The 12,075-nt window shown below is 38.6% G+C and overlaps 1 protein-coding gene across 1 annotated transcript in view; it reads right to left on the reverse strand.

Moving 5' to 3' along the window:
- wtip (WT1 interacting protein) overlaps positions 1 to 12,075 on the reverse strand; it is a 37,815-nt gene that overhangs the window by 19,959 nt on the left and 5,781 nt on the right. Inside the window, exon 2 of the mRNA XM_004539708.4 lies at positions 7,118 to 7,219. Coding sequence (XP_004539765.2) covers positions 7,118 to 7,219 — 102 coding nt within the window. The remainder of the gene's footprint in view (positions 1 to 7,117; positions 7,220 to 12,075) is intronic.

Genomic DNA, 12,075 nt, shown 5'->3' on the forward strand with positions numbered 1-12,075 from the left:
GATTTAATTTACAAAAACAAAACATGTAACAAAAAAATATGGTTGCATCACATTGTTTTGACCAATTGCCACCACACCCTTTGAGCCACACAATACTAAAACCAGGACAGACACATGCACTGTCTTGATGTTATGCTCTGATTACTGTTCTCACAGATTTACTCCCAGTTTTGAGTCATCCAGAAGTCAGAAATGATGCAAGCTCCGACTTCTAGGGTATGCGCAAAAGTTCAGGGCAAAACATCTGGCAAAGAGACAGGTTTCACCTCCAAAAAGAGGAACATTGCAATAGTGTCAGATCTTTGCAAGACATTTCATTGCTTTCTGTGTGGACAAAACGAGAGATAAAGATCTTCAAATTGCTGGTCTACCCTTTGAGTTGTAATGTATAACTGCAGACGAAAGGCAACAGAACTGCAGGATAACAGCTAAGGATTGCATGTCTTCAGCTGTGCAGAAAAAGATGATGTGTGGATGGAAGAGATATGAGTATGTGCAAAAAAAAAAAGAAGCTTTTTTTTGTAAAAAGAAACTCCTAATAATATCCTCCAGTTTAAAGCAAGAATGAATGAGATACAGCAAGCGAAGGCCACACAATGATAAACCAAATGTTGTTCGTTGTGTCTATAAAATAAGTTTGAGTCCTTGTTCCAAAAGCAAATGAGTTTCCATTGAAAAATGTTGACTTTTCCATGTCTCTGGCCTACAATCAATCTGAATGTTGCACATTCACTGGCCACTTAGTCAGGTATTTAACTGCTTCTTAATGTGCCTATCTCAGCAGCTAATCACGTGGCAGCAAGTCAGCATCTTTAGGTATGTAGATAAGGTCAAGGCAAGACTGCTGAAGTTCAAATGAGTTCTGAGCATCAGAATAGAAAAGGAAGATGATTTCAATGATTTTCAACTATTATTCAAAATCAATTTCACTATTTCAGAGAGTGCTGGTCTAAATGTTGATGTCAGGGGTCACAGAAGAATGGCTAGACTGCTTTTAGCTGATAGGAAGGTAGCAGTATTCAAATACCAAAGTATGCAGAAGAGCTTTGGTTGGCATAATATTTGTCCTTTTCGTTAGTACGATTGTGTCAAAGAATGAGCACATTTTTAGCCTCCAGCAAGCGGACAACTGAGTCTCTCCACAAAATAAGACAGTTGACGCAGACAAGAGAAATCTGTTCTGTTTACTGTCAAAAATAATAAGCTGTGTGATTTTGTTTTTAATGGCACCTATTTTCATTTGAGGTGGTGGAGGGTGGGGTGCTCTAGTCTGTGATGTATCATTATTTTTCATTTAGCATTTTCTGTGCTTTCATAACGTAAAAGCAGACAAAGTAATATGTATATCTTTATTTGATATATCTTAAAAAGAGATCCATACATATATTTTATTTGCTGTGTTAAGGTATAATACAGCAAATAAAATATAAAAAATACAGCACGGGTCTACTGTGAGCAACAGGTGATATCTGCTGTGCAACAAAATGTTTATAACGCTGTGTAAATGAAAACAATATTGAGGAAAAAAAATCTAAAAATAAATAGTTACATTTTTCATGCATGACTGGCAATGAACAGATCACCTGTCTGAAGTATTTAAATAGAATTTTCCACATTTTTCTGAATCAACCTCTAACTTGCCTAGAATAGAAATAACATCAAAGTGGCAGCTGCAGCCCAAATTGAGGGCAAAGTTATGATACACATCCTTGTTCCAACATGTCTCACAGCATCCAGCCTTCCTGTTATTCATTATAATAAAAGAAGGATCTTAAATGCAAGCCCAAACAAAGCAGAAAGGGTTCCACCGAGGGTGTCACAAACACAATACTGCTGCTACAGGCTCGTTAGCTGCTGGCTCGCTGACCACCTGCTAATGAGAACAGTTGTCTCCTGCTTGCATCTATGAAGAAATATTTACCCAGCATGATTACTAATGAATGAAGTTGCCTTATCCTCATTATCCATCCATCCAGTTTCTTCTAATAACACTACAAGTTTGCATATATATGACATGTACGACCTCAGGAGTAAAACAAAAAAGAAAATTGAATGATTTCCAGTGCCTTGCAGGTGCAACTTGTGGTGGTAAACGATTAAAGAAATTCAAGCCCCTGAGCTGCTGCCTTTTGGTTCAGTGTAGCACACAAATGAGTCATCGGGCGTTTTGCGGTTGACAGTCTGCTCATCCAGTCTGAAGTGCAGTGTTTACTTCTTTTCTTTTCATCGACACCCTGTCTCGCGCCCATCCTGAAATTTTACATTCAGCCCGATTAACCTGTGTTTACGTTGAGAAATATGTCCATTAGGGATGTTTTGACACCTGTTTTCCATGCCAAATATAAATGGGAAAATAAATATCGTAAACTAAAATTAGAAAGAAAAATAAAGCTCTCAAAAAACAGAGTTTACTGTATAATAATTAGATTTGCATTTAGCAGTCATTAGAAACAAATCTTTCAATAAAATTTGAATTTTAAATGTTTGTGCCATTTTGCAAGGACACAATGTGACTTTTTTTTTTCCTGCAAACTGTGGCTAAGGTTAGCATTGCTAGGTCCAACAGCATAACAATTACTCATCCAGTCAGTTCAGGGTAATGTTTAATGCTCTGACCAACAATTAAAGCTGCAGATATGAATAAATTCACTGCTCAGTGGCACTATTTATAACCATAGATACCTCGGCAGATGCTTATTATTGCTAAAATAACACTTGTTAATGCCTTTTTATATACAACTGGTAGCTAATAATATATAAAAATAGCAAGAGCAATGATAATACAAAAGATTACAGGTTTTTCTGTTTTGCATTTTCTAATTTTAAATATTAGACTCAGTAAGTAAGAAATAGAATAAGACCTCATGTTTAAAGTTTACTTAAAGACAATGGTTAAACGCTTTTGTCAGTTTTACTGTGCTGATATTATGTAGACCATAACCTTAGGTTTTACAATTTTTCTGATTTTACTTGAGTTGATTTGACTTACAGACCAAGTGTGATAACATTATATGTGTGTTATATTTTAGCCATCAGAAACTTGTGGCATAGACTGACTGACTTTACTACTTAGCATGATGGACACTAGAGGAAGAAAAATAAGATATTTCATATTAAAAAGTCAAAGTTCAAACTGATTAGACCCAAGATGTCCTCCTGTGGACATGTATTTGCATCCACTTTGGCGTACGTGTGCCAATGCCAGGCCTGCCCCCTCTGATAAGCAGGTCTGGTACACTTTGTGACTGTCTGACTGAGGTCCTCCAGGGAAGGTTGGCTGAAGTGGTGGTGGCGGCGGTGGGGTTTGCATTCTTGGCCATTTCATGAAAAAAGGGTGCAACCATGGGAGTAAGCCAAGAGGAGGGCTCAATTATGCATGGTTAAACAAAGCCCAAGGCTACCAGTGAGCAATGTCTCAGCAAACTCAACCTCACTCTGGAGCTTCAGAGTCCAGAAAGAAGAAAAAGAACCCGAAAAACAAACAGGGGACATAAGCACGAAATTCCCGATAAATCACTGGATTGTGTTATGACAAGACCAGGCACTTTGAAACTAAACTTCTCAGAGGTCTTCAAAACACTGCTTAAAAGAAAACATTCCCATTCACATGAGGTCAAATGAAACATCAGAGTTTATGTTACCAATAAACCATCTTTAGAGGAGAGATGGTCCATGAAGCACAAAAGACAACTTGTTAACTAATCGTGGACATGATTTCTCCAATAAACGCAACAATAATTCTCCAGGGAGCTGTTTTTTGTCTAAAAGCAATTACGCTCCACATAACTGCTTTATTATGTAGCTACCCTGCTCCCCACAAGTACTCCAGGCATGTTTTCAGGGTATTTTTAGCCCTCAGAGGAAATTATCTGGTTGTCTTACAAATAAGTCTGTTTGAAAGACCAAATGTCGAGAACAACCAGTGTCTTCCTTTGTTTTGGCAATGAACACTGACTCCTAAATGAACCCACAAAAAAAGTTATCAAGGCTGTTAAAACAGCTCTTAACCAAGCCAGAAGCCACTTTTCCACATTAAACACCCAAACTTCTGCAACTGGACACTCAGCTTCTGGCCCCTCTTTCTTCCAGCACACAATAAATAGGAAAGTATGTGGCTTTGGTTACATCTAAATTGTAGGAAGCTCTTCCAGAGCCGGAGGGGGCGAGGTGGAGGATCGGTATCCATGTATAGTTACACATATGAATGGAACCTGCCTAAAAAGCTTTCTCCCAAGATCTTCCTCTTGTTTCCCCAGGAAACGGGAGAAGAGGGCTGGAGTCGAGTGTCAGGGGCGTCCAGAAGACACACACACACACGCACACACAATCTATACTGTCCTTGGAGCTCGAGAACAGATTTAATTACAGCCTTACAAACTAAATAATGTCAGCATTTTATTTCTTTGTTTCATTATTAGCCTGTTCCCGCTGCAGAGAGCTGCTGCCCTTTTATTCTACAGAGCGGACACCAGCCTAGGGGATTATTTTAAGAAGCAGATGTTTTGATCCAGACTGTAACACCAGATCTAACAGCAAGCTGGTGATACTAATGATGATTTTTTTAGGCAGAGACAGCAGCGGCAGAAGCTTACAGCACGGCTGGTGCTGCCTGTAAGAATTAGCACATTTGAGACATCACACTCCTGAAATGATCAGTTCTCCAGGGAGCACAAAAGCTGGGCAAACCAAAATACAAACACAGACCCAGGTGTCTCAAGTAATTAATATAACACAGTGCTCAATGGCCCTTTATAGATACAATGTTTTTGCCACTTTTATGTTAATGTTTTTACCTGATTTTTGCTCAGCTTTTCAATCTTTACTCACTCTAAATGACCGTGTTTATGTTGGGGAGAGTGGGTGGGTGAGAGCTGTGAACCAATTTGAATTCTTAAATTATATATATGTCTCAAAATGAGCAAGGATGCGCTTATTTTAAAAGATATTTTTGTAATGTATTTCTGCGGGGGTAAAAATAATTATGAATCGACATTTACAATACCGAATATCATGTACCTTCTGCCCTTTTTGCAACAATTTCGGGAGGAGGGGAGTTGCTTCTTCTAATAGAAAAAAACATGCTTATGGTTTTGGACAGATTCTATATGAAATAAGTTATGCAATTAATGTTTTTTCCATTGCTTCATGCAGTTTACTCTTTAGAGCTAGTATGCACATAAATGACTGTGTCATCTGCATACATCTGGACACTGAGTTCAGTACAGATGGATTTCAGGTAGTGTAAAATTAAATAGAAAGGCGTGCATTAAAAGGGGTTAATGACAGCTATTTACCTCAACTGGAAAAACAACGCATGCATTATAGATTTGTGAGACTAAGTAATAGGTCACCATTTTCCTAAGCAGAAAGGAAAAAAATCACTCTGCTATCAGGTTAATGCAGAATCGCTTTGTGATTCACTTCTCATAATATCATCATCCACGCAGACCAAATACTTTAAAACTGTCTCCACTGAAGGCTGTGGGCAAGTTTACACGAGCTGATTTAGGGAGTTAAAACAGTGTGCGATATGAGACTGACAGCTGCATCCAGCTGCATCTGAAAGCAACAAGCTATTTGTTGTAACTCAGTCTGCATGGCTAATTAGCATAGTGTAAAATTACAGAAATAAATGAATTACTTTGGTGAGGAATGAATGGCCATGGGGGGAGATTTTTATGTCAGGAAAAACTGTAAAACATGAAAGTACAGTTAAAAGTCCAAAATTTCTGTTCTTCTTCACATTTTCCAAATCCATCCTGCGGGCCAGATTTGAGTCAGTTGGGCCCAATTCTGGCCCCAGGGCCTTATGTTTGACAGCCCTATTCTAGAAACAGCCTCACAGTCTTCATATTTAGAGTAGAGACACATCAAACTAACATACAGGCACATCAGACTAGCTACTTTTATTGTTTTCTTGATTAGCAATAAGACAGACAAAATTAATATTAACCTTTTTCATCTTGCTACAATATTTGCAGATGCTCAGAGTGACCAATAAAACTTGGAGATTGTTTTTTATTTAGGAGAAATTTTAACAGAGATATTTATGCATATAAATTCTTTGGAATCAAAGTCAAATATTAGCATTACCAGGATGTAACCATGACTTATGACTCTTTCACCTAGATCAGCGGTCCCCAACCCCCGAGTCGTTTGGTACTGGGCCCCGAGAGTTGAGGCTCAGGTGTGAAATGTATGGTTTTCAGGGTTTTTATTGGTTTTCAGCGTTACTTTGTTATCGTTTTGATCGTTAACTCGGTTTTCCTGGGTTTTTTCACGTGTGTTATGAATAAATCTTCTTTTTTTCAGCACCGTTACTAGTTTTTTTTGTTGTATTTATCCGCGACACATTAAAGGCCGGTCCGTGAAAATATTGTCGGGCATAAACCGGACCGTGGCGCAAAAAAGGTTGGAGACCGCTGACCTAGATAACAGGATAAAAGGTAAGAAAACAGGTAGCATTCTACATATTTAGGTGAAGATGCTGATTAGATTTACTCACTGAATTTGACCTTTTACACTAGTTTTATAGTGTCTAGGGACGGGAAATCCAACGTATAGCTCACGAAACATCTATAAATCTACGTTGCTGATCTGGAAATGGTTTTTTTCCACATATGTGTTACATAAACCATGAGTGTAACATTTTTTCACACATACCCCGCATATCAAGACTTTGTAGAAAAATGCTTCAGACAGAAGCCCTAGTGCATGACTGAAATTCAACAAGCTGAAATAAGATGTCTTGGGTGTCACCTCTGCAGAGAATTCTCATGAAGATGGCAACATGTTTTTGACACTGACACATAATACGGATATTTCTAGGACTTTTTTTTAGGAAAGGTCATGTAAAATATCACCATCTGCTCTTTAGAGTTTTTCACATTTCTCTAGGTGCCTCAATAACCACATTCACACTGCAAAAAGTAGCGCTATCTGAAACAGAGTGCTTATACCCAGCACTTTTGGCTTCTAGGGGCTTCTAGGGTAATAAACTCATTATTTGAAACTGTTGCTATGTTGAATATGAGCATCCACCATTGTAACAGTTTATGTATGACAGAAAATAAGTAAAAAGCATAATAGACACCCATAAAATAACTGCCTTACTTACCACAAGAGCAGCAGGTGAAGCAGTTTGTGTGATAGAGGTTCCCCATGGCCTGGCACGCTTGGCTGGCTCCATACACACCCTTCCCACATTTGACACAAATACCTGTTAGAGACAGTGAGTCAATTACATGATGATGAGGACAACAGTTTAATGGAAAAGTAGAACAAATCTGCGATTCTGTGAGGACAGAGACTGCACTGATGCTGAAAAGGTCTGTATGGTCCAGTGAAGACACAGTCTGTGTTGTTCTGTGTGTGACTCTGACATAAGGAACAATTACTGGACTTGATCCTGTCACATTTCTTGTTACACAGCAGGAAACCTGTCAATGTGTTTGCACATTTATTTAATTATGCAAATGAATAACACTGCAAAATTATAAATCTGCTAAGAATATCACACAGTTCCCTCGGCAGCTTTTGATCGCCTTTGAAGACCAATATCACAATGAAATTCGGAGCATTAAAACATTAAAGAGATTATTACAGATGTTCAGGTTTTAGAGACAGAGAGCAAATTTTAGTGTTTGAATATTAATTCTAAAGTCATATTTCATGAAGCGATTTCTACTTTAGTTGTGCACATTTGACTCCTGTCATTTCCATGCATTACATCATACTGTTTGAAGCCGACTAGATCAGGAAAGCTGATGATTACATTAAAATGCACTGACAGGAAATGCAGTAAAAGTGAGGGGATTGTTAGAAAGGACAGGGCGGAGAGAAAAATCCTCTTCTACTGTCCTGCTGTGAAAAGCTGTATTCAAACGGGCCAATGTTGTTTTTACTTAATTGGTTATCATAAATATTTTGTAACCAAACTGACACATGCAAAGACTTTACAACTCATAGTGGTGCTGTTTCCTCCTTCATTATAGTATATTAGCTATTACCATAACCAGCATTTTATTACTGCTCGGATCATGAAGCCAAACTCGCAGTGGTCACCTATAAAGTTTAACCCAGTAAACGAAGATGACATGATAAGCAGCTATAAACCTACATTCATGCACATGGATATTAAATAATTCAAAGAATGGTAAAATATACTCAAAATTAAAAGACATTTTTGACTACTTTAATGTTATTGACATTACTTGCGTGAATATATCCGCTGGAGTGGAGTCCTTGTTATAGTAACATTTGATGTTCTATGATTTTACTAATTTTTTATGAGCAGCTCCCATCTTTTCCTTTCTACATACACTTCCTGCCCACTTTATTAGGTACGCATTGCTAGTACCGGGCTGGACTCCTTTTTACTTAAAAAAGTGCCTGAATTTTGCATGGGATAGTGGAGGCCAGGTGAGTACAGTGAACTCACTATCATGTGCAAAGAAACATGTCAGTTTGAGCTTTGTGACAGGGCACGTTATCCTGCTGTATGCAATCATCACAAGACTGGTACATTGTGGTCAGAGAGAGATGGACATGGTCAGCTTCAATACTCAGGTAAGCTGTGGTATTTAAATGATGTTTGGTTGACATTAAGTGTGGCAACAAAATATTGCAGACACCATTACACCACCACATGAGACCATGGACCCATCATGATATAAGGCAGGATGGATCCATACTTTCATGTTATTTCATACCATCTGAATGTTGCAGCAGAAACTGAGGCTCATCAGACCAGGCAACAACTTTTCCAGTAGTCTAATGTCTAATTTTGGTAAGCCAGTGTAAATTGTGAGTAGCATCTGATGTGGTCCTATGCTGCTGTCTTCCACATGCTTCAAAGGTAACAAGTGGTTATTTGAGTTATTGTTAACCTTCCTATCAGCTCAGAGCAGTGGGGCAATAAGCTTCAGATCCCTATCATCACAAGGCATTTCTCACTCAGAGAACAATCGCTTACTGGATATTTTCTCTTTTTCAGATCTGTAAACCCTAGAGATGGTTATATTAAAAAATCCCAGTAAGACCACCAGTTTTTGAACCACTCGCACCAACAACCATCCCATGTTCAAAGCCGCTTAAATCACCTTTTTTCTGATGCTTGGTTTGAACTTCAGCAGGTCATCTTGACCATGCCTAAATGCATCAAATTCTTACCATGTGATCAGATATTTGCATCAACAAGCAATTCAACAGTTATACTAACAGAGAGGTCAGTGAGTGTAAAAGCACAGTTGAATCCTGCAATAACCATGTGACGGTTTGTGGAAATAACTCATTTCGATCCGTCCCTAAAGTCCAAGAACAATCCGTCAGATTACAATGCTGCTTTTGCCCTTGAGGGGAAGTGATGGACTCAAATGCCACTTCACTTAAGCCTGAACTAACCATCAACACAAAGTGCTGTGACCTTTAGTGAAGAAACACAATTGGAGGGGGAAAAAAAACAGTGGCTTAAAATTATTAGTAGACATCAGCAGCAGACTAACAACCTCCAAACTCTCACACAGGACAACCTCCACTTAGGCCACATTCCTGAGCGAGTGCAGGGTCAAAGTCTGGGTGAGGTGAGTCCAGGGTCACTGTGGCTAGAGGACACAAGCTCTCAAGAGATCCCAACAGGGGAGCTGCACCACAACAACACCCCTAATTTAATTTGGTTCATTATCTCTGAAATCAGACCATGTATACACTTTCAGTGATGCACTTGTGGAATTTCCTGGCTTTCTGAGAGGGTTATTTCACTTTCATAACAGCTCTGGAGCACTCGGTGACACTGAAAACTGGTAAAGGATGAGCACAAAGAACAAAAACACCCACAGCTTAAATGTCTTTACTTGTTATCTGAGGTGTTTCTGCATATTAATTATTTGGAATCAAAAGCTGAAGTAACCTGGAATGACTGCACTCGTTGCTAAGAAAACAGGAAGAATAGCGGGATAAGAATGAATGAGTGAACTTTAAAATATCCAAGCTGATCAGACAATTTTGCCAATGCGAAAGTCTGTAATGTAATTGCTTTGCTGCTTTCTACCTGTTAGAATCTAAAATCGTCCCTCTTATATTCACATACTGCATTAAATCCTACACTTCTACACAACTCTTTGTGGAGTTAACTGAGTCAGTTATGCCAGGTTCTGACTTGATTATACTATTTCTTTGGTAACAAACCGATGATTAAAAAAAGATCCTGTCATGACTTGAACAGGCCACACGTCAGACGTTCCTCAAGCAATTACAGCTGGGAATAAATAGTTGTTAGGGAAACTAAACTCTCAGGGACAGAGAAGAAGTACATTTTTGTCCCTGCGGGTTCATTCTATACTAATGTACCTCCAATGGTTAATTACAGGGTCCTCAAATTAACTTTGTACTTTAAAGATTTAAAGGTGTAACATTAAGAGGCAGTGTGTGTTTGCTCAGGTACAAACATAAATCAGGTTTTGGTGATATTAAGTGGTCTTTATCGCTGAAAAAGCCGATACAAATGACAGTCCATATCCAGGCATATATAATGAATTTAGTGTCCAAGTTTGAACCTTTTTTTAAAAGTTAATTTTTGTATGATTACATCCATGTACAAACCTGTCACAAGAGACAAGCGTACAAATAAATTCGCCCTTCTCAAGGGTTAAGGGCAGTACGTTAAATGGTGACACACACAAGCCAACAGATACAATAAGGCATTTTTCTTTGAGTGTACCAGAACAAGAATGTGAACAGGCAGTGACGTCTGAAACTGTGTATGTGATATTAGCGGTTTTGTGTTCAGTAAAGGCTAAAAAACAAAGAAAGAAAAATAAGATTGACGTGATTCATTGGTTGCACAAAAACTGGGTATGTGACGTTATGGTCTGTCAATCCTATAGTGTGTATCTGACCCTTGTGCAAAAAAAAGAAAGAACTCCATGCTTCTGTTGCTCAACACCATTTACCCAATCTATGTTGTAACATGAGAGAGAAGGTAAAAAAATATACTGTATGTATAACATGCTCCGCTTTTCAGGTGTTATAAAGGACCCGTGAAGCTGTGTTTGACTCCAGTGATTGGAGTCCGTATTACGCTGTCTGAGCCCACATTAGCCTTAGCAATCCTCCTACTTCGATAAATATCCCCAGTTCATTCAGTAACTGCTCCACATCAAGGCTCTAAAATCAAGAAACACTTCTTGGAAAAAATCTCACTTACAACCATCACCAGGCCAGAGTGAGATCTGAAAACTCCAGTAAAGTTTTACATCCATCGAATGAAAACTGTAATTACAAGAGGAAGCCTTTAACCAATGAGTCAGTAACTACTGCCGTTACTAAAAAAATCTCACCTACATCTCCAACAACTGTGATTCAAAAGAAATGAAGCATAGTAATGCTGCATTGTTTTAATTCGACCTGCTAAAAAGGCACCAGGTCACTGTTTAATAACTGATAAGGTCTGGGTGGGTCCAGGGTGCTTAAAAGAGATAAACCACAGTCTGTTAGCATCATACTCCAATGTTCATACCAAGTTCTGTTTCCTTTCTGCTCTGCATCAGAGCAGCGAACTTCCTTTTCCAATTATTTGGAATGACAACTATGAATAACTTGGACAAGCGTCTTTTGATGCAGTAATACTTCACAGATAGGAATGTTACTGTATGAGTGAAGCCAACTTCCTGTTATACTAAGACTACATGCATCAGCATGAAATGTGTAGGTGAGTGTAAGAAAGTCTCAACATTCTCCTTTCTACTGACTTTTTTGTGACTCAGCTCATATTACAGCGTGATGTACATGGTGCCTGTGCATTGATTTCTGCACTGCGTGACTTACTGTGAATCTGCCTGAACATCGATAACCCAAATCGCTGCTTCTCTGCATTGTACTCCTGAAAATGTGGTGGTGGTTGTGTGTAAGTTTAGTGAAACAACACAATTTTTTGACGGATTAAAAGACTCGTGTATACCCTCCACTTCCAATTCTCACATCACCACGTGTGCCTATTTTTACACACATTATCCAGCTTCTTGATAACAAGAAAATGTGATTCATAAGTGGTTTTAGGCTGTTTGTTTGTTTTTTAAA

Source organism: Maylandia zebra, linkage group LG1, assembly GCF_041146795.1.
Source record: "Maylandia zebra isolate NMK-2024a linkage group LG1, Mzebra_GT3a, whole genome shotgun sequence".
In the NCBI taxonomy this organism is placed as follows: Eukaryota; Metazoa; Chordata; class Actinopteri; order Cichliformes; family Cichlidae; genus Maylandia; species Maylandia zebra.